We start from the raw sequence: 23,130 nt of genomic DNA, 5'->3' as shown, positions 1-23,130 counted from the left end.
CCCCGGTCCCCGACCACGGCACTTCTTCATGGACCTGGCCCTCCATCCCTCCCCCTGTTCCGCCTCCGCTCCACCGCCCTCCTAGATTGTTTTGAGCGTCTGGAAGCCGCTCCTTTGGGGGGGGAGGCTATGTCACGATCATTAGATGGAGTGCCCATGAGCTTCAGTAGAGGACACTCCAGTCAGGACCATTCCACCCATTCACCACCAGTTGTCACTTGGACACTAGCACCTCTCAAACTGTTGCACCACACCCGAACTACATTACCCATGAGTCACTGCATCACAATCACCCTGCCACACCTGTACCTCATTCATCAGCAAATTTTCTTGCCACACCTGCACCTCATTTACACACACACATAAAAGCAGCACACTCACTCTCACTCACTGCAAAGTCTTGTTTAGCCAGTCTGACATTTCCGAGCGTTTTTCCCTGTGTTTGTTATTCCTGTGTTTTGACCTTTGGACTGTGTATTCCGACTCTGATTCTCTGCTGCCTGTCTGGATCTCTGCTTGTTTTTGGTTACGATTCTGGTTATCCCTGACACACCTGACGCCATTACTAATCTCTGCCTGTATTACCATTCTGTGGAATAAATGCTGCATATGGATCCGAACACCTCCGACTCCTTGTTACAGGTATCATGCTAAAAAAGACATGTTTGACTTTCACTCTCGCATCTTGCGAGTTCGTTCATGACATGGTGTCCTAATAACACAGCATTTAAAATAAGTTTAACTTTAAAAAAAACGAAAAAGCTTGGGGCCTTGTGTTTTTTGGCCCCAAAGGTAATAAACAACTGTGAACAACAACAACAAAAACGCAACATAAAGGTTATATAAGATCCAATAAATTCATGTGTAGCATTTATAATTACGGATTTTATTTTGAATTTTATTTATAGGATTTTAATATCGGCCATAACATTAATGTAATGTTGGCCATAACATGAAATTCTGTCGTTAATTACACACACTGATGTGGCTCCAAACCTGATTGATTCCAACATGGCATGTTCGAATATGCAGAAATGCAAATGAGAAATTAAGAAGACTAAACTAGAGGGGAAGCTTTCAGTAAATATCGGTCTGTTTTTTTGCAAAAAGATGAAAGAACAAAGGTCAAATTGTGTACTATTATCTAACTTATGAAGAATCTCAATTATCTATGTGGACAGAATTTAAATTTTCGGGTGAAATCTCTTGAACCCATTACACAATCCTCTAATCGCTGTCAAATAAGTTTTCATTGTTCGTTAACCAAGTAAATATACAAAGACCCAGTGTACTCTAAGGATAATAATCATAAAATAATTTAATTAAAGTTGATGAAGAGTCGATAGCTCATCTTAAGATTCTGGTCTATCAAGCATTATTTGATTCAATCACTGGTCTACAGAGTATCCTATATGTATGAACAGCAGTCGTTCCTTTACAAAAATAAACTACAACCATCGCCTTTAGAGATTCTGCCCTCAGGCAATCAATATGCTCTTAGGGCTAATTTGCATGCTGAGTGTTCTTCACTTAAGTTATATTTTTCAGCGCAAATTGAGTTTTTGAAGCATAACGAGGTCAAGCATTGTGTATGCTAAGCTTGGAATACAAATCACAAGACGAGCACATAGATAAGCATATTTATAATCAGACAGAGGGGTGTTTTGTAGACAGTAATGCATGTGTGCTTTGAAATTTATGTCACTGAGAAACCAGCTAGTGAAGAACTGTAGCTGGTCATACAGTTATTTCTCCTTGTTACATCATAGTAGTTACACTTAGCATGGAATAGATCCCATGTCTTTACATGCATGCTTTCTTCTGCAGAACACAAAAGAAGACTATATAAGAATTAAATTTTGGTTACCACTGACATTTACTGTATGGAAATAAACCTAGAAAACAGACATTTCTCAAAACATGCTCCACAGAAGGAAGAAAGTTTGGAAAGACATGAGGGTGAGTAAATGATGATAGCTTTTGTGGTCCCTTCTTTTTCACAAGGGAAAATTACCATTATTTTTTTCCACTGAAGTTTCAAAAAAACCATCTCAACACTCTGAAACTAGGAAACTGTGAAGCTAGTTCAATGACGCATTTTTTAGGAAAATTAATGATCAAATAAAAATGTATTTAATTGCAAAACCACATTGTACAGTATCTTAATTTTAGGGTATCAGCAAAACACATTGTGAAGTGACACCGCGTATTCAGCAAAGTATGGGGACCCATACTCAGAATTAGTGCTCTGCATTTAACCCATCCAAAGTGCTTACACACAGCAGTGAACACACACACACACACACCGTAAACACACAACCGGAGCAGTGGGCAGCCATTTTATGCTGCGGCGCCCGGGGAGCAGTTGGGGGTTCAGTGGCTTGCTCAAGGGCACCTCTGTCAGGAGAAAGCAGGCTGGATTCAGGTGCGGGTAAACTCAAGGCTTTATTCACAAAGCGGAGACAGAGAAGAAAGAGTCACGCTCCACAGGTTTCACTCGCAGTGACAGGATTGTTTTGTACAGTATCTTAATTTTAGGGTATCAGCAAAACACATTGTGAAGTGACACCGCGTATTCAGCAAAGTATGGGGACCCATACTCAGAATTAGTGCTCTGCATTTAACCCATCCAAAGTGCTTACACACAGCAGTGAACACACACACACACACACCGTAAACACACAACCGGAGCAGTGGGCAGCCATTTTATGCTGCGGCGCCCGGGGAGCAGTTGGGGGTTCAGTGGCTTGCTCAAGGGCACCTCTGTCAGGAGAAAGCAGGCTGGATTCAGGTGCGGGTAAACTCAAGGCTTTATTCACAAAGCGGAGACAGAGAAGAAAGAGTCACGCTCCACAGATTTCACTCGCAGTGACAGGATGAACAGCAGATGAGTCACGTTTCACAGGATTCACTCGTAGTGACAGGATGAACAGCAGATGAGTCACGTTTCACAGGATTCACTCGTAGTGACAGGATGAACAGCAGAAGCTACTAGGAGCTCTGGGCTTGTAAGAACTAGAGCAGAGAAATGAGCCAAACACACTGGAGCCTGAGGAGAAGACACGACAGGGTGAGTACAAAGAACTGCTAGATGATCGGAGCTATTGGAACGAATAACAACAGTCTGACAATAGACAGAGAAACACAGGGAATAATAAAGGGGAAAAAATTAGAAGGACATAGAGAACAGGTGGCGAGCAATTATGGTTAACAACGGGGAACAAGGGAGGCGGGGAAAACACAAACAGGCAGATGTGGTGAGCTGTCACCATCCCAACACACACACACCCACACCAAAAAGACAGGTGATTAGCCCCGAGACCCGACAGTACCCCCCCTCCCAGGAGCGTCACCTGGCGCTCTAGGAAGGGGCCTACCTCGATGCCGCCGGAAGTCCTCAATCAACGAGCGGTCCAGAATGTCCCGGGACGGCACCCAACACCTCTCCTCTGGACCATACCCCTCCCAGTCCACAAGATACTGAAACCCCCTGCCGCGGCGCCGCTCATCGAGTAATCTCTTAACCGTATAGGTAGGAGATCCATCCACAAGACGAGGGGGTGGGGGGGTGGGGCGACTGCAAGCAGGATTAAGGGGGGAAGAGAACACAGGCTTGACCCTGGAAACATGAAACACCGGGTGAACCCGACCAAGAGTAGGAGGGAGCTTGAGCCTGATCGCCACCGGACTAACCACCTTGGTGATGCGGAAAGGCCCAATGAATCTGGGTGCCAGCTTACGAGAAGGCGCCCGGAGAGGCAGATCCTTGGTAGAGAGCCAAACCCATTGACCACACACATAGGTAGGAGGAGAGGACCGGCGACGATCAGCTGCAGCCTTGGTTCTGTCAGAGGCTTGGACCAAAATCCTCCTGACTCTCTCCCAGGTGCGACGGCAGCGCTGGACGAAAGCCAGGGCGGATGGAACCACTGCGTCGGGTTCCTGTGATGGGAACAGAGGTGGATTATAACCAACAGCACACTCAAAAGGGGACATACCTGACGCGGCCGCAGGAAGGGTGTTATGGGCGTATTCTGCCCAGGAGAGCTGCTGACACCAGGAACTCGGATTGTTGGATGCTAGACAGCGGAGCATTCTTCCTAGATCCTGGTTGGCCCGCTCACACTGCCCATTGGTCTGAGGATGAAAACCAGATGACAGACTAGCAGAGGCCCCAATCTGTCTACAAAATTCCCTCCAGAACCGGGAGACGAACTGGGGACCCCTATCAGAAACCACATCCACCGGTAACCCGTGGAGACGGAAGACGTGATCCACCACCAGTTGGGCGGTCTCCCGGGCGGAGGGTAGCTTGGGCAGGGGAATAAAATGAACCGCTTTGGAAAAGCGATCCACCACCGTGAGAATTACAGTGTTTCCCTTCGACGGGGGAAGCCCAGAGACGAAATCAAGGGCAATGTGTGACCAAGGACGGGAAGGGATAGGGAGAGGATGCAGTAGACCATCAGGAGGGCGATTGACAGGCTTACTTTGGGCACATGTGGGGCAGGCCAACACAAACTGTCTAACATCTGCGGCCATAGTAGGCCACCAAAAACGCTGTCGGATGGCAGACAACGTTCTCCGAATACCTGGGTGGCAGACTAACCTGGATGAGTGACCCCACTCAAGGACCTCAGAGCGCAGCGCAGCCGGCACCAGCAACCTGCCCGCCGGACACTCTCCCGGCACCTGCACCCCTCGACCGGCCTCCTCAACTCGCTGCTCGATACCCCACGAAAGAGCCCCGACCACCACCCCCTCAGGAAGGATGGCCTCGGCCGCAAACTCCCCCCCCGGAGCACCGAACAGGCGAGAGAGGGCATCAGGCTTGGTGTTCTTTGATCCCGGCCGGTACGAGAGGGTGAAATTGAATCTGGCAAAGAAGAGCGCCCAGCGGGCCTGACGCGAGCTCAGCCTCTTGGCCAAACGGATGTATTCTAGGTTCTTGTGATCCGTCCAGACCAAGAAGGGCTGCGCTGACCTCTCCAACCAATGACGCCACTCACCCAAGGCCAATCGTACCGCCAGCAGCTCTCTGTTGCCGATGTCATAGTTACGTTCTGCAGGGCTGAGACGACGAGAGAAGAATGCACAAGGATGAACCTTTCCATCATGGAGGGAACGCTAAGATAGAACTGCGCCAACCCCAACGTCAGAAGCATCAACCTCGACAATGAACTGGGCCTCCGGATCTGGAACCATCAGAATAGGTGCAGAGACAAAACGGGACTTTAAAATGTCAAAGGCTACCTGCGCTTCCCGGTTCCACCTGAAAGACACCTTAGTGGAGGTTAAGGCTGTCAGCGGTGCAGCGATCTGACCAAAATTCCGGATGTAACGCCGGTAGAAGTTGGCAAAACCCAGGAAACGCTGCAGAGCCTTCCGGGAGTCAGGGACCGGCCACTGGGCAACAGCTTCAATCTTAGCGGGATCAGGCTTGATCCCCTCCGTAGAAATAATATGGCCAAGGAACGTAACAGACTCAGCGTGGAATTCGCACTTCTCCGCCTTGACAAACAACTGGTTCTCTAGTAACCGCTGGAGAACCCGTCTGACATGCTGGGTGTGTAATTGGAGAGAAGAAGAAAAAATCAAAATATCATCCAAATACACAAAGACAAATTGATTAATCATGTCACCCAACACGCTGTTGACGAGTCCCTGGAAAACGGCTGGAGCATTGGTCAGACCGAACGGAAGAACCAAGTACTCGTAGTGTCCCGAAGGGGTGTTAAATGCCGTCTTCCACTCATCCCCCTCCCGAATGCGCACCAAGTGGTAGGCGTTGCGCAGGTCTAACTTGGTGAAGACCCGAGCTCCCTGTAACAATTCAAAAGCAGAAGACATTAAAGGTAGGGGGTACCTGTTCTTGATAGTAATGTCATTCAAACCTCTGTAATCAATACAAGGGCGCAGGGAGCCGTCCTTCTTCTGAACAAAGAAAAACCCTGCACCAGCGGGAGAGGAGGAATGGCGGATGAGCCCAGCCTGAAGTGACTCACGTATGTACTTGTCCATGGCCTCTCTCTCTGGACCTGAAAGGGAATATAAACGACCCTTAGGCGGAGAAGAGCCCGGGAGGAGATCAATGGCACAGTTGTAGGGGCGATGCGGAGGTAGCAAGGTGGCCCGGGCCCTACTGAAGACCGCCCGAAGATCATGGTACTCCGCCGGAACACCAGTCAGGTCAGAGGGATCCTCCTGAGGAACACAAGACACAGAGACAGGACAAAAAGCAGCACCCAAACATGACACGTGACAAGACTGACTCCAGGCTAAAACAGAATTATAGACCCAATCAATGTGGGGATTGTGCTTGTGCAACCATGGGTGTCCCAAAACTAAAGTAGCCTTAGGGGAATCAATAATAAACAGTTCAATTCGCTCATGATGACTGCCAGCAATATGGAGGTCTATCTTGGGAGTGACGTGGGTGATGGTGGTAAGGGGACGGCCAGCTAATGACCATGCTGAAACGGGGCTAGCCAAAGGAACAAGCGGGATCTTCCAACGTTGAGCAGAGGCAGCATCAAGGAAGTTCCCCTCAGCCCCTGAGTCCACAAGGGCGAGTCCAGTGTGTGAATGACTCTGGAAGGAGAGTTGGAACGGCAGCTGAGTGCGTGTTGCAGGAGAGCTTGAGCTGAGAACCGTGCCCACCAGGACACTCCGCCTCACTGGTGGACCCTGGCCCTTTAATGGGCACTGAAGGGCGAAGTGGCCTCCCTTGCCGCAGTATAGACACGCCCCCGACAACAGACGCTCCTGCTTCTGCCGTGGTGTAAGCCGTAGACGACCCAACTGCATGGGCTCCTCCTCCGAGGGCTGTCGGCTGGCTAAACTGGCTGAAGAGAACTCTAGGTGGCGCCACGGGGCGGGTGTTTGCCGTTGTTTGCGGCGCCGGCTGAGACGACCCTCAATGCGGAGCGCGAGACTAATGAGCCTATCCAATTCCCGCGGGAGCTCTATGGCCGCGAGTTCATCCGAAATGGCGAAATCCAACCCCTCAAGAAAACGAGCGCGCAGCGCGCTCTCATTCCAGCCGCATGCCGCAGCTAAAGTCTGGAACTGGATAGCATAGTCAGTCACGGAGCTCCTCCCCTGAGACAGTCGTGATAACTGGGCCGCCGCCTCGTCACCCTGAGCAGAGCGATCAAACAATTTGGCCATCTCTTGACTGAAAACCGCGAAAGTGGCACAACAGGGAGCCCGCGATCTCCAAACGGCGATACCCCATTCGCGGGCACGGCCCGAGAGGAGTGTAAGGACGTAAGCCACCTTGGTCTCTTCATTAGCGTAACGCCGGGGCTGCAGAGAAAACACCAGCGAGCATTGGGAGAGAAACGCTTGACAGGCGTTAGGATCGCCATCGTAGACCGGCGGATTGTTGGCATGGGGTTCGGACTCGTGTGACATACCGGTGTGAGGAACGGGACCCCGGCTCGTTGCCTCTTGCTGAAGATCGTCCACCCGTGTGAGGAGTTCGGAGACTCGGGCACTGAGAACCTCCACATCCAGCGCGGTGGTGTTGAGCTGAGTGGCATGCTGCCCGATCAACACTCCCTGTTGAGCGAGAGCCGCGCGAAGCGGACCAGATCCCGCTGAATCCATGATATGGTCAGACTGTTCTGTCAGGAGAAAGCAGGCTGGATTCAGGTGCGGGTAAACTCAAGGCTTTATTCACAAAGCGGAGACAGAGAAGAAAGAGTCACGCTCCACAGGTTTCACTCGCAGTGACAGGATGAACAGCAGATGAGTCACGTTTCACAGGATTCACTCGTAGTGACAGGATGAACAGCAGATGAGTCACGTTTCACAGGATTCACTCGTAGTGACAGGATGAACAGCAGAAGCTACTAGGAGCTCTGGGCTTGTAAGAACTAGAGCAGAGAAATGAGCCAAACACACTGGAGCCTGAGGACAAGACACGACAGGGTGAGTACAAAGAACTGCTAGATGATCGGAGCTATTGGAACGAATAACAACAGTCTGACAATAGACAGAGAAACACAGGGAATAATATAGGGGAAAAAATTAGAAGGACATAGAGAACAGGTGGCGAGCAATTATGGTTAACAACGGGGAACAAGGGAGGCGGGGAAAACACAAACAGGCAGATGTGGTGAGCTGTCACCATCCCAACACACACACACCCACACCAAAAAGACAGGTGATTAGCCCCGAGACCCGACAACCTCATCGTGGTATTGCCAGCCCGAGATTCGAACCCACAACCCTAGGGTTAGGAGTCAAAGTCTCCAACCACTAAGCCACGACTTCCCCCCAATTCATTATTCAGTATATGACTGCCCTATCCCATTGTTAAATTTGTAATTGTACTTGTTACACTACTATAGTTGGCTAATAATAACACTAATTTATACAAGATTACAATTAACAAGCACTAAACAAACCTCTAATCCTAAACCTATAGTAAATACACACTCTTAATTACTATTGCTCAGTACTCACTAATTACACTGCAACACGGACACATTAAAAGAAAGTGTGACCCAATATTTTATTAAGACCTGTGAACACATGGAAAAAGTTGCAGATTCTAATGAGTATTGGTAAGCGTTTTCTTACCTTTCTTGAGCTTGCGTACGGCGAGCATGCAGTGGCTGGGGGAGAGATCCCATATGCGCAGGGTCTTATCATCGCTCACAGTGGCACACAGTGGCAGATGCGGATGAGTGGCAAGACCCCAGACCTCACCCTCCATGTGACCCTAAATACAGCCCATACACACAGACACATTATTTAATACTAACACATCACCATAACTGTCATTCTTTTCAGCACAAACACATCTCCTTTCTTATGCTCATGACAGACAATAAAGTTGCTAACAATAAAGTTAGCAAATTACATCAAGCTTTTTCTGTCGGAAAAATTTTATTTAAAAGAGTACATCCACATTTTTCTAGTGAGCGTGGTGGCAGTGATTCATCAAATGATGGAGAAGACCATTATAACTGGACATATATCCAGACACATGGTTAAATAGCTGATTCAGGACCCAGGAACACAGTGGTGAAGTGATGCTGTACAGTCCTAGTAAAGTACACCAGATCATGATAGTCTGCCGTATCCTCTGCATTCTCTACCTCACAGTCTATACCTAGTTTGCGTTTCTTTTTAGCAAATCCGATGCTAAAATAATCCACAAGCAAATAAACAATTCTGTCAGCAGGCACAATTCATTTTTAGAAAATGTGCCCAAGATTAGTCGGACACATCCAAGGGAACGATAAAAAGTTTTCCGGAAAAGCATTTCAGAGAGTAATAAATAAGAATTCAATCAAGCTCAAATGTTTTCTAGCAGCAAGTAGGACCTATAAAAATCTATGACTAAGGCTTTCTAAATGCAGAGTTTTGTTGTTGTTTTTGTTCATTTCTACACTGTACTAATGCTTAATAGATTAACAAGCTCACATAAAGTAAAGAAGGGTTTGCACCAACCAATACAGAACATTTAGTAGGTAAACAATGACTTCAATAAGCACCAACCCGTAATTTATCACTTTTTCTGATTCTAAAACTCAAGCCAGATAGACACACATTTAATCATTGCCCAAAAACCAACAATTTTGCTAAACCATGGCAGTCTGAGTACAGAAATACAGTCATGGCCAAAAGTTTAGAGAATAACATAAATATTAGTTTTCAAAAAATTTGCTGCTAAACTGCTTTTAGATCTTTGTTTCAGTTGTTTCTGTGATGTACTGAGGGGTGGTGTTAGCGCAGTGGATAAGACGCATGCCTGTGGTGTGGGAGACCCGGGTTCGAATTCACTGTGAACCGCCAGTGTGTCCCTGAGCAAGACACTTAACCCCTAGTTGCTCCAGAGGCGTGCGACCTCTGACATATATAGCAATTGTAAGTCGCTTTGGATAAAAGCGTCAGCTAAATGAATAAATGTAAATGTACTGAAATATAATTACAAGCACTTCATACGTTTCAAAGGCTTTTACCGACAATTACATGACATTTATGCAAAGAGTCAGTATTTGCAGTGTTGGCCCTTCTTTTTCAGGACCTCTGCAATTCGACTGGGCATGCTCTCAATCAACTTCTGGGCCAAATCCTGACTGATAGCAACCCATTCTTTCATAATCACTTCTTGGAGTTTGTCAGAATTAGTTGGTTTTTGTTTGTCCACCCGCCTCTTGAGGATTGACCACAAGTTCTCAATGGGATTAAGATCTGGGGAGTTTCCAGGCCATGGACCAAAATTTCAACATTCTGGTCCCCGAGCAACTTAGTTATCACTTTTGCCTTATGGCACGGTGCTCCATCGTGCTGGAAAATGCATTGTTCTTCACCAAACTGTTGTTGGATTGTTGGAAGAAGTTGCTGTTGGAGGGTGTTTTGGTACCATTCTTTATTCATGGCTGTGTTTTTGGGCAGAATTGTGAGTGAGCCCACTCCCTTGGATGAGAAGCAACCCCACACATGAATGGTGTCAGGATGCTTTACTGTTGGCATGACACAGGACTGATGGTAGCACTCACCTTTTCTTCTCCGGACAAGCCTTTTTCCAGATGCCCCAAACAATCGGAAAGGGGCTTCATCGGAGAATATGACTTTGCCCCAGTCCTCAGCAGTCCATTCACTATACTTTCTGCAGAAGATCAATCTGTCCCTGATGTTTTTTTTTGGAGAGAAGTGGCTTCTTTGCTGCCCTTCTTGACACCAGGCCATCTTCCAAAAGTCTTGGCCTCACTGTGCATGCAGATGCGCTCACACCTGCCTGCTGCCATTCCTGAGCAAGCTCTGCACTGGTGGCACGCCGATCCCGCAGCTCCTGAATCCTCTTTAGGAGACGATCCTGGCGCTTGCTGGACTTTCTTGGACGCCCTGAAGCCTTCTTTACAAGAATTGAACCTCTTTTCTTGAAGTTCTTGATGATCCTAAAAATTGTTGATTTAGGTGCAATCTTAGTAGCCACAATATCCTTGCCTGTGAAGCCATTTTTATGCAACGCAATGATGGCTGCACACGTTTCTTTGCAGGTCACCATGGTTAACAATGGAAGAACAATGATTTCAAGCATCACCCTCCTTTTAACATGTCAAGTCTGCCATTCTAACCTAATCAGCCTGACATAATGATCTCCAGCCTTGTGCTCGTCAACATTCTCACCTGAGTTAACAAACGATTACTGAAATGATCTCAGCAGGTCCTTTAATGACAGCAATGAAATGCAGTGGAAAGGTTTTTTTGGGATTAAGTTAATTTTCATGGCAAAGAAGGCCTATGCAATTCATCTGATCACTCTTCATAACATTCTGGAGTATATGCAAATTGCTATTATAAAAACTTAAGCAGCAACTTTTCCAATTTCCAATATTTATGTAATTCTCAAAACTTTTGGCCACGACTGTACTGGAAAATGACTAGTTTTGCTCAGTCTGCAGTTACTGCCGTTTACAATTTATTACATAACAACAGCCTCGGACCATTTTTTTGTCACTGAAGTGGAACTAGAGCAATTTAGTTCCAGTGATGATGGCAAAACTCTGTTGTGCAGAACACAACATTACAGAGTGGTTCAGTGGTGAGGGCAGGTGGAGAGACAGACACTTGACTGACTCATTCATTCTCAGGGTCATTTACGGGTGCTGTTGTAAGGAAAAAATGGTTTTTAAAAGTAGATTTGTATTTCTATAAAGAGAATAACACTTTTTGCAAGACAACGGTAAGGTGAAAAGAGTAAAAAAAAAAAGTCTGCAAAAAAATTAGATTTACAAGAAGAATCACAGTTTAGTATGCAAATACTACAATTATATGACCAATGTTTTTAAAGACAAAAACAGATGGCAAACTTAAACCTGAATTTTCTAAAAAATCTGTTCTTAACAAACAAAATTGTTTGTTCAAACAAAATTAAACACAACAGAAAAATGTCTTGAAACCACCCTACCAAAGTTTATAATGTAGATATTACTATACAAAATTACTATACTAAGTAGGGGATAATGTATATCCAGCCAGTTGTTATCTCAGAATAAACCCTGACAGAGTGATCCGGACCCCTGACGCCAAGTGGAGGGCTCTTGTATCAGTCTGAAGGGGTTTATTCTGAGATAACAACCGGCTGGATGTACATTATCCCGCTTATTACACACCTAAAATTTTTTAGTTTTTTACCATATTTGTTTAAATTAGTGCTAAAGTTTTCTATTTTAACATGCGGTGGTTGAGTGTTTGCAGTCAGAAGATAGCACCAGACTGCCAATGATAGCGGAGTGAAGCATATAAGTAGTACCGTTCAAGATAACTCGTAGTACCTGGATGAGCAGTGTGTTATTCAATTTGGTGGTTGTTATCTGGGAATAACATACCGCTGGATGGCACTATTAACCAATCAGAATCAAGTATTCCACAAAGCCATGTAATAAAAGTATATAAACTATCAACCACAAGATCAACCAATGAAACATCAGCCTTCTAAAAGGTTTTAATGTAGTGTGACGAGTCAGCTGCCTCCCCCCTAATTATCATCGGCACCCCGTCCTAAATCACCACCTTTCACCAGGATCCTGAAAGGCTCCCAGGGCTGGCGATGTGTGATGAGGTACACCTGATGGAAATGGAGCCTCATCACCGCCGCTGTTTAAAAAGCCCAACGCGCCTCTCCTCGAGAGACCGGTCTCTTCCCCTTGCTTCCTCGTGGGTCCAGGAAGGGTGCGTTGAGGGATTCCTGCGCCACCAAAGACATGAGCTGCCGGACGAGAACCTCACCCGTTTACACGGCCATCAGGCCAGGATGCCAGGCCGTCTATCCCCGTCAAGCGCCGCGGCCAGTGAGAGGGATGAAGCTGCTAGAAAAAGCTGCTACCCCTCGCGCCCCGGACCGAAGAGGGGAGTGCGTGCGGCTTCCGGACTCCGCCCCTTACCTGGACCCTTACTCCATGAACACTGCCCGACCCACACGAACCCCGCAGCAAGACGAGGACACCAGATTCCTGTTGTTTTGGACACTCTCCCCCTTTGGACACTTTTTTTCCCTGTTTTGCTTTTTTGTTAATAAAAGCCTCTCAGAGGCCTGACGCCACCCCCACTGCATCTGTCGTTTGCTCCTCCCGCCACAATAGGTTTCTAGAAACTATAATGGGAATTAAACTTTTTTTTTTTTACGGTTGTGTAATACATATTTCCAGCTCACTGATAATAATAAACAGAAGCAGGTGTTGTCAGACATATCACAGAGGCTTTTTTGAGTTGAATAAAAAAGCATTCATGCTGTTGCACAAGATATATGCAGACAGTTTCAGTCCTAGTCTAATGATTGCCTGAGCCAAGTTGTTGTAAAATACTTTATAAACACATACCTGTGACCTATAAACACCAGTATTACTGCACAGCTGTATTGGTTCCTTGCTGCTTCTGTGTGTTGCTTGGTAACTCTTTGGCTAAACATTACTGGAGAACTTCACATTCTGCCTATTAACTTCCCTAAAATGACTGTAAACCATGGCTTCCTTGGGCTTAATGCTTTAATGTATGCACATGGCTTATTCACAAGTGCATAATTTACTGTAATTGAGGGAAGGCATGAATCTGTTAAGCCTCTTAATTTTCACCAATTTAGTTCATTAGGGAAAAACACAGTAATAATCTTTAAACAATCCTTTATTTAGTAATATTTTACTAAATAAAGAGTCCACAACACAACACAACCCATCCCCCCCCCCCCCCCCACACACACACACACACACACACAATGTTTAATGGCTTGTCATGCTAATCTGACAAATGAATCTGTGCCTTACCTGAACCAGAAGAGTAATGGGCCCATTTTTGTCCACCTCCAGAATCTCTCCGTTCTTTGTTCCTACAAGAATATGCCCATGACCCAAAGATATGGCACGAATGGAGGGGTTGTCCTCTAAAAGCAAACCTGCAGGAAGGGACGTGTTATAAATAAAAACCCATCCATGACCTTGGCTTTTCTATTTATTAAACACACTGAATGTTCTTTGAGAATGCATGGAGGTTTTTATCCTCAATGGCTTTTAATTTAAGTTAGTCACACTGTTGAAGCTAAACAGCAAAAACAGTGTCTTAATTAGTATTTTTGTCTTGTTTTCCAGTAAAAAAATGCTGTACAACTGTACAACAAAATAAAAGAAGATACACAGACAGACAGACTGTCTTTGAAATAATGCAAGAGACGTCTTCACCTTTGGAGCCTGGGGCAAGCACCGCTCGTTTTATGGCATATGTCTTGAGGCATCTCTCAAACGTGTCGTCCCACAAAGCCACTATTCCATCCTTTCCACCCGTCACAAAACCCTTATTAACAATACATTCACATTATATTTCTGAAATATTTAAAGGGATAGTAACTCAATCTTATTTGCTATTTGAAGCTAAATCTGATACCTTCTCCAGGGCGTGCATGCTAAAAACAGGCCCATCATGAGCTTTGACTGTTTTCACCAGGAACATTTCTCTCCAGATGCAGATGTCTCCAGCGCAGGTTCCTGAGAACACCATTTCTTCCGTCCAGCCATATACCGCGCTCATCATTGTTTCGGTTTTTCCCATGCTGCCCTTCTTTCCAATCAGTCCACCTCCTGAAAACAGCAATGGTTTGTAAGATGATCTCTGACTGGGGAAGTGTAGTGATTCACATACTCCAAAAGACATGCACAAGATGTTCAAGCGAATCCATATAAATTTGAAAACACTTCTTTTGCTCTAAGTTTTGGCTTTTTGTACACATTAATACACCTTCCTGAAAAATTGACCTTTTTGAAGATGTTTGAAGATGGCTTTTATTCACTTTACCCAAGATAATATGATGATAAGATATGCTAAAAATTGGTAAGATTTACAGATGACAATGTTGTCAAAATTATCCATTACTTAAAATGATGTATTATGCATGCCATACCAGTAGTTGCCGATGTCATGTAAACACATAATATGCATGTGCAAGACATTTATATATGTTTCCATCCAAAGATGCAAATTTAACATACTTTATGCACAAAACAGGAATATTGCATAAAACATTTGTGAATATAGCACCGTTTCCATCCAATGTGTCAAAGAGAACAAAATTGTTACTTCCTGATAAACTGCCACCAAATATCTCCAAGAAGTGAGTGAATATAATAATTTTCATATGTAAAAAATTACTTGTGCCTAGAGAGCAGACGTAACACAACAATTGCGGTCATTGCTTATAGAGGTGCATGGCTGCTCTTTGGTGACGCAGTCATGTAAGACGGTAATTATACAGAAATACTTTGATGACAGACTTTCCTCAGGCATTTCAGAATGAGCAAAACAACATATAGATGCTGTAAAAAAGGTCGCTCCACTGGTTAGTCAAGTTATCCTGTCTCATAGGTGGATGGAAGCAAAGCTATTGTTTTCACAGATTTGTGTTTTTACAGTTTACACAAAGACAATAATAGTATAGATTTCAGAAACATACACTTACACAATTATTCCAAGAAATGCTGTTGTCATGTAAATGAACGGGGCAAAATGCATAAAAAGAATTTTTTGGTGTAAATTTCCCCCCAAGACCTGTGTCATCTGAATGAGCGACTTTTGGAAAACACTTACAACATTTTGGATGGAGAGCATTTTGAAATGTAAGCACCATCCAGATTCATATGGACATAGCCATAGACTTACCTGCTCTATGCCAAAACTTCATGTGTTTCACTCCAGCGGTTATCAGTTTGTCTGGCATGTACGGGTTGATTTTAATGACAAATATTTTGTCTTTACTTCCCCTGTAAATAAAAAGAAAGACATTTATGTTGTTAAATGTATTTTGGATTCTTTTGCTGGCACCAAAAAAGATGAACTGAACAACCCTCAATCGTTTTTAAGAGTTTAAAGGTTACAATCGGCACTATAGGGCTGTAATTGACCTGTCTACTGTGTTGTTTCCACTGTCTGAGTGCCGGCGGGGAATTTAGCAGCGAGGGGGACAGTGGCTGACTGCGATTTTGCATTAGGCCCGATGTGGAGCGGGCAGAGCACTGAGCAGTGACTGCACTGTCAAGCCCTATTTACTTCCACCCGCACAAGCATCCTCTCTACCAGAGAAAGCCCCAGGGAGGAGTCAGCTGGAGCTCTGCACTACCTATGAACTCAAGAGCATCCAAACAGGGCAATACAAATGCTTCAAACTCTAAGAGCAGGTATATTATGTGGTATATTACCACAGTAGCCTAAATCATGAGAGAATGTGCATTACAGTGTTTTACAGTGTTTAGCTACAACTGTTTCACACAAAATTTCGAAATTTTCTTAAGAAATTCTGTTACAATCACATTCCAAGAACATTGTGGATGCTTGCCAGAGCTTTTCTGTGTAATACTTAAGGCTAGTAATAATAATGTTTTGAACATGGTTTATATAGATTTTAAAATCAGAACTTGTGTTTTAAAGGAGACCCATTTATATTGGCAAAAAATAAAATAGCATGAATATGTGCAACTCTCATGTTTTCTGACCAGTTTAAACGTAAGTTATTGTTCCTTTTTATTTAGTTAATTCATTTATTTATTTAGCACATTTCTCTGAAATATTCTATGGACCCTTGTGGCTCGCTGTGTGGGATTTTAAAAGCCAGTTTTAAAACAAAGACACAACACAGCAAATAAATAAATAACTAAATCAAATTTAAATAACATCTAACACAGTATGTAGTGACAGAAGGATAAAACAGTCCCTGAGTTAACATAAACCAGCCGTATCATGAATATCACTCTGTAGGGAGAGAAAAGGATAGCAGTGAGTTTCACAATTCTCTCCAGGGATAATGATCATGCTGTGACAGAGACTGATAAACAGGATAATGTGATGAAGAAGTGTTGAGACACTCATTTGCTATAATGGATTGATGCCAATATATTTTAGATGACATACATAAACATGAAAAAAAGAAAAAAGTTTATTTGGGAAAAAGTGTTTCAAAGTATTAAAAAGTGTCATTAAAACTTGGTGAAGAAAGTACAACGTTTCTTTTAAATCCCCAAGAAATAGTTTGACGAATGCAATTTACTTTTAATCTAGTTCTGTTTAAACAGACATTTAGGATGGGAGATATCAAAATTGCTTGTCTATTTATTAAACTGCCAATAGGGGTTTTTACACCACTGATTCGCTTCTAGTTATTGCTAGTCATTTATATAGGTAATACTGGAAGAGGGAATTCATCCTAGATTAAACTTTTATTGGACAGATATTTTTGAGTCATATTTTCCTGTAAGATAATTACTTTGCTTATACATGCTTATATCTGCCAAAATCTTTTAGGAGCACACTAGCACATCATTTGCCCCAAGCAAAATCAATTGGACTACAACTTTAATGAAGCAAAGCAGGTATTATTCACTCACCGGATGGTGGAAAGCTTCTCTCCTTTCCTCCATTCCCAAAGGACGATGGTATGATTGTCATCCAGACCCACTGAAGCCAGCCTCTTCCCATCCGCTGCAGAGACAGACATAATAGAGCTCTGTTTATACTCAACATCAGCTAAATAACGGCATGTATATCATGTAATGATTCTATACCATCTCCACCCTGCGAACAAGGAAACAAGATGTCTCAAGTAATACAATGTGACAGCATCGCTCCAGTGGAAATTTCAGTTAGATGGCATCTAATGAGGATAATCATTTATGCTTAGGCTCATGACATTGACAGATATTAGGAGGCCCTGTTGTTTTAGCTTTGCCAAGAGAAGTTCTTCTATACACCTGACCTTTGATTTTAAACATGAAATGTGTCTCGTTTAACAAATTGTAGATCTGTTCACAAAGAATGTTTCAATGATTTCAGAATCAATACATACAAAAATAAATAAATATGATCGGTGGTTTATCCTAGTAGCCACGTGGACTATTCCTGCATAAACGGGCAGTTTAAACCTGTTAGCCAGCAGCCCCCATTATGGGACTCACAGCTGAAAGTGCTCTACCAAACTTATAATTGTAACAGTTTCCTACTTCAGTGTGTTACAAACATAATTTTGGTGTCTTTGGAAAGAAGACCCTTTGGGCTTTACTTTTTATCAACCAGATTTGTTAATGCTCAAAAATATTAAAAGTTATAGACACTGAAGTGCCTTGAATTTTTTTTTTACCACACTTAAATATTTTTTTATTTGATATAAAAATACATGAAATGAGTCCTGGAGCAATCTAGAAAAGTAATGGGTTGAAAGTCACATGTCTCATGAGTTTCTATTTCAAATCTGAATAAGATATCATGAAAAATGAGACTCCTGCAAATATTTTTATGAGACTATGTCTACACCCCCCACCCCCCAAATATAAGAAAATATATTTCCCAATATTATTGAAGGCTTCTACAAACTATTTAGTCAGTAAACATACCACTGCAGAGTTTTTATCAATTATAAAACACTAGACAGAAACTTAGACATCATATAAATGATTTATTTGAGCACTAGAAAAATACAATACGATTAATTTGAGTATGAAAAATAAGAATAATAAGAAAAATAAAAAAAGATTTAACTTTCTTTGCCAATTAGAAAATCCTGAGAGAAATGCAGCATTTACAATGAATTACGATGCAAATAAGTGCTGATGTGCTGATGGCCACTTATACAGATGGTAATAACACAAATGTGCCACTGAAGTAAATAATCCACTCTCTCTATTCATATAGACGCGTTCACTTTGATAGCCGTGACCATTCAGTAACAGCGAGCTGATTTGGGCTGATTTGCACTCAAACAGATGGTAATCATGCAGATACATTCACATTCAACATAAAACACACTCTCACATATATAAAAACTGTTGAAAAATAAAAGAAACAAAGAAAAAGGCGATCGCTATAAGTTCCGCCTCCATCAGCTGACAGGTGCGTCAGAGCGCATCACGAGGGAGCGCCAAAATTCAAATAAACTATTTTTCGCATATCTTTCATTCATTCTTTTTTTCCGGTGGATCGTCTCATTCTGTTTGTGACACTGTACGCTGCAAAACCATGCCGTGTTTTTACTACCAAGACGTAGTTTCTGATCGTGAGTTATTCCATAACGGACGCAAACAGTTCTGTCCCTGAAAAACTGAAACTTAAACAAAGGAATTATGATCCATATTACAACCTTATTGCTTTTTTGGACTAAACGTGCTTCATGAGATGTCGTTCAGTGGACCCTTACCTTTCTAACTAAACCGGGATTTACAGCTGTGGATGTGTTTATGACTCGTTATTACGACGGATCTGGTATGTACTGCGTTTCTAATGTTCATGTTTTTATGTGTACTGCTTACACAAATGTAGCAAATACAGTCTTTATAAGCTTTCCATTGAAAAACAGAGATCTGTCTAATGCTTGAGGCTTAGATCTTTATAATGATACATAGTTTGTCAAGATTAAATTTGTCCCGTTTCATTTAATCTATTCGTAAACACTGACACGTGCAAGTTTGGGAGCTTTGAGGACGAGGACGTCGGGGTGCAGACTAAAAGGATATATAATAAGAAGAATAATCTATAAAATGAACAGGAATATGTGGCAAAGTCTGTATGTTAAAGTCATGGGTTTGATTCCCAAGGAATGCAATAACTAATAAAAGTGTGTATACCTTAAATGCAATGTAAGTTACTTTGGATAAGAGGGTCTGCCAAATGCATAAATTTAATAGAGATAAATATGGAGAACCTGCTCAGGTAAATTCACTATGAAGTCCATTGTTACAAATCCTATTCAGAGCTGTTACAGATAGATAAAATGCCATCATCTGAGTGTCAAACAGTTCATGCCACACTGTAAAAAAAATAATGCTTAATGCTTAAAAAAAAAATATATATATATATATATATATATATATATATATATATATTTTAAGCATTAAGCATTTTTTTTTTACAGTGTGGCATGAACTGTTTGACACTGTATATATAAAGATTCTATTCACACAAAAAACAACACACATAAAAGGGTGGCTGACCTATTTTTACCAGACTGGAGATACTATTCTATTCATACCTTTTATTCAGACCATGAGTCATACAATTTTAAATGTGTCAGAAAGTGGAGCTATTTGTTCATTTTAGCATTTTAAGGATAATTTTAATCTCCTGTGTTAAAATTGTGTTTGCACTAATTAAAGGGGTTTTATGATGCGATTTCAGTTTTTCCTTTATCTTTGGAGTGTTACAAGCTCTTGGTGTATAAAGAAGATCTGTAAAGTTGCAAAGACTAAAGTCTCAAATCTAAAGAGATATTCTTTATAAAAGTTAACAGTCAACCCCCCCCCCCCCCCCCCCCACAAATGCCTTGTTTAACACGCCCCTACATCTCTACGTTATGATGTGGGAAGATTTGCATAAAGCCGAAAGAAGGCTTGATTTTTATTCTCGGTGTAGTATTGTTGTTGCCGTGCTGCCATGTTGTGGAGCTGTGTGTTTCACTGTGTAAGCAAAACTACTTTGTTTGGCCTTTAAAAGGAGGATGATAACCGCTTCATCATGCCTAGAGCTGATCCATGCTGGTCATTGAGGAAATACATCAACTCCGCGCTGTGGATCGGCGGATGGCTTTCACTGTAAGCCCGGGTGTCGTTACGTGGTTGCCGCAAGCTCCTTCGTCGAATTTGCTGGCCGCGGCATTCTCAACCTGGACTCCACTCACTCAAGCTCGCCATGTGTGATGCTGTTTCATTGTGAAAGGGAAATTACTTTGTTTGGCCTTCTAAAAGAGACATGATTTGAAATCATTGGTTAAGTTGTATCTGTTTCAGAATAGTTCAAACCAAATATTCAGATGTGTGCAACGCATTTTATGGAGGACTGTTTCCTGAAGTAGGTTTTTTATATTTAAAGAATTTGCCACTGATGATTCAAAGTTGTAAGTGTAGAGTAGCACTTGTTGTTTGTAATTTTTCCAATCACAAATGGAGACATGGTTTTATGTTTACGCATCGCGATGCAACGCAACGCGTAAAAAGACGGTACAAGTCATTATAATCAGTAATTATGTTCCCACAGGATGCAAAGAATGCCTCGTTTGTAATGGGTTTTATTTGTTTTGTCTCGTCGCGCCACACAGCATCACAGTGTTTAGGGGCTTAACATTTCCGTCACACACTTGAGGTATTTGGCCAATCACAACACACTGGATAGCTGGCCAATCAGAGCACACCTCCCTTTTTAGACCGATGAGCTTTGTAAAAATTTACGCATTTCAGAAAGGCGGGGCATAAAGAAGAAACAATAATGTACATTATATGGAAAATAATTTTTTTAACCTTAAACGGAGAGACACCACAACATCAGTAGATGTTGGCAAGAATCATAGAAAGCATAGACATCAAATTTTCAATTCGATAATCCAGCTCTCAAATTAAAATTGAATAGCCCTGTCCTAGAGTCTTCTTTCTGTAGTATACTTTGGTTCTTCACTCAACTTTATAAAGAATATACACTATAATTCAAGTTTGGGGTCAGTAGGAATTTTTTAACTCAATAACTTAATGCCAATTTTTATCGAGGATGCATTAAATTGACATGAAATATTGCGATGAATCAACTGACATGAAAGCATGAAGTTCTTTTCATCTTTAATAAACTCCCTAATCAATAGTAATAGTAATGTTGCCACCAATAATCAGGAGACCAGACGTGACCTCTCAGTGGGGCTTTTTTCCACAGTGCATACCTGAGAAGTCAAGTGCACACACCCCAAACTGATGGAATCCTTTAAGAACAGACAATGGCTTCAAAAACTCTGTCTCCCATATATGAATAGAAGAATCACGGCCCACCTGGATAAGAAACAAACACAGATAATTCATATGTCCTGACCATTAGCTGAACTAAAGTGATTTGTATCTATTCAGAAGAGAAACATCTCTGCTCTGTGTGCTATTGATGACAAAGAGAGACGTTTGTGCAGCTGACTGTACCTGGCCTGTGGCTACATAGTCTTTGACGGGGTGGATGGCCAGACAGAGGATGTCATCATCATGGCCCAGGTAAAAGCGCTGCGTGTTCTGCTGTCTGTTGTACACCACTCCCACAGCCGCCACATGATACACAATCTCACCGGTCTGAGTGTAGAAGAGGTTACTTCTGCAGTCATAACCTCTGTAACTGAAACACACATTTACACACACACACACACACATTACAAATGTCTCCTCGACCATAGCTCATCCTATACCCTATACTAAAATCACTTGCATGCATGGATGGACATATCTACTGTATCTCAATGTAATTCTATTCAAGCTAATTTGAATATTTTCAAATCTTCTGAATCCATTCACCAAAACAGTTTTCTATGTAATGACATAACTAAGCCAGTAGGTGGCAACAAGTGAATGCTTTTTTTTAATCATGAGTGAGCCACTGAATAAGGCACTCAATTGACTTGTTTTAAAAAAAGTTTTTTTTGTTTGTTTTTTTTTATGAATGAAACTAGTCTTATTATACTTTATTACAAATTCTGTCATTTTGTCAAGAAAACATCTAGTTATGAAATTTTGATGAGGTCATGGATGATGTGCAGATGAATTGTTCACAATAAGATAATATAATAATGTAATATGTATTAAAAAAGCAGCAAAAGGTGAATGTTCATTTCATATTGACTTTGAGCATTCAGATAAAAAACGACAACTAAGCTTTTTACATATTTATTAATTATTTATCCATTTTGAAAACTGCAGAGCATAACATATCAAGCTTCAGTAAAACAACACGAGCCTAAATACATTTCATGATGTCCTTAAATCATTTTAATTGTTTATGATCATCTTCATTTTTCATAATTTTTTAGTCTCCGCTTACAGTGCTATAAATGCATTAGTGTCGTTTCTACTTATTTCAATAAATGGACAAATAGATAGACACAAACAAATGGGATTTTATTCTGTGACCTAAATTGCCTTGCTTCTGTAAACCATTAAGTTAACCTCATCTAAATATTTTCCTCAGCATCATATCTTCATCCTCTAAAAGCAGATCCAAGTCTATTCTAGCAGCCAATGCACAGCTTCACTGGGCAACATTGCAATTACAACTGTACTGTTCTTAGACTTGAATCTGTAATCCTCAGTCCATCTAATGACCTATGGATGCATTTGAAACAAATGCTACACA

General features: G+C 42.4%; 1 protein-coding gene across 2 annotated transcripts in view; it reads right to left on the bottom strand.

Annotated features, from left to right (window-relative positions):
• The window catches only part of eml5 (EMAP like 5), a 108,820-nt gene that overhangs the window by 27,698 nt on the left and 57,992 nt on the right, over positions 1 to 23,130 (bottom strand). For both annotated transcript variants that reach the window (XR_009425066.1, XM_059520788.1), the window contains exons 14-21: positions 21,933 to 22,119; positions 21,686 to 21,791; positions 17,382 to 17,475; positions 15,664 to 15,764; positions 14,395 to 14,588; positions 14,193 to 14,304; positions 13,782 to 13,909; positions 8,590 to 8,731 (exon numbers count right to left, since the gene is read on the bottom strand). Coding sequence is in view for 1 of the 2 variants with exons in the window: in XM_059520788.1 (XP_059376771.1) it covers positions 8,590 to 8,731; positions 13,782 to 13,909; positions 14,193 to 14,304; positions 14,395 to 14,588; positions 15,664 to 15,764; positions 17,382 to 17,475; positions 21,686 to 21,791; positions 21,933 to 22,119 (1,064 nt within the window). In the remaining variant the exon portion in view is untranslated. The remainder of the gene's footprint in view (positions 1 to 8,589; positions 8,732 to 13,781; positions 13,910 to 14,192; positions 14,305 to 14,394; positions 14,589 to 15,663; positions 15,765 to 17,381; positions 17,476 to 21,685; positions 21,792 to 21,932; positions 22,120 to 23,130) is intronic.

Source organism: Carassius carassius, chromosome 32, assembly GCF_963082965.1.
Source record: "Carassius carassius chromosome 32, fCarCar2.1, whole genome shotgun sequence".
Classification (NCBI taxonomy): Eukaryota; Metazoa; Chordata; class Actinopteri; order Cypriniformes; family Cyprinidae; genus Carassius; species Carassius carassius.
The sequence above is the reverse complement of the archived record's forward strand: the minus strand, read 5'-3'. Positions and strand labels throughout refer to the sequence as shown.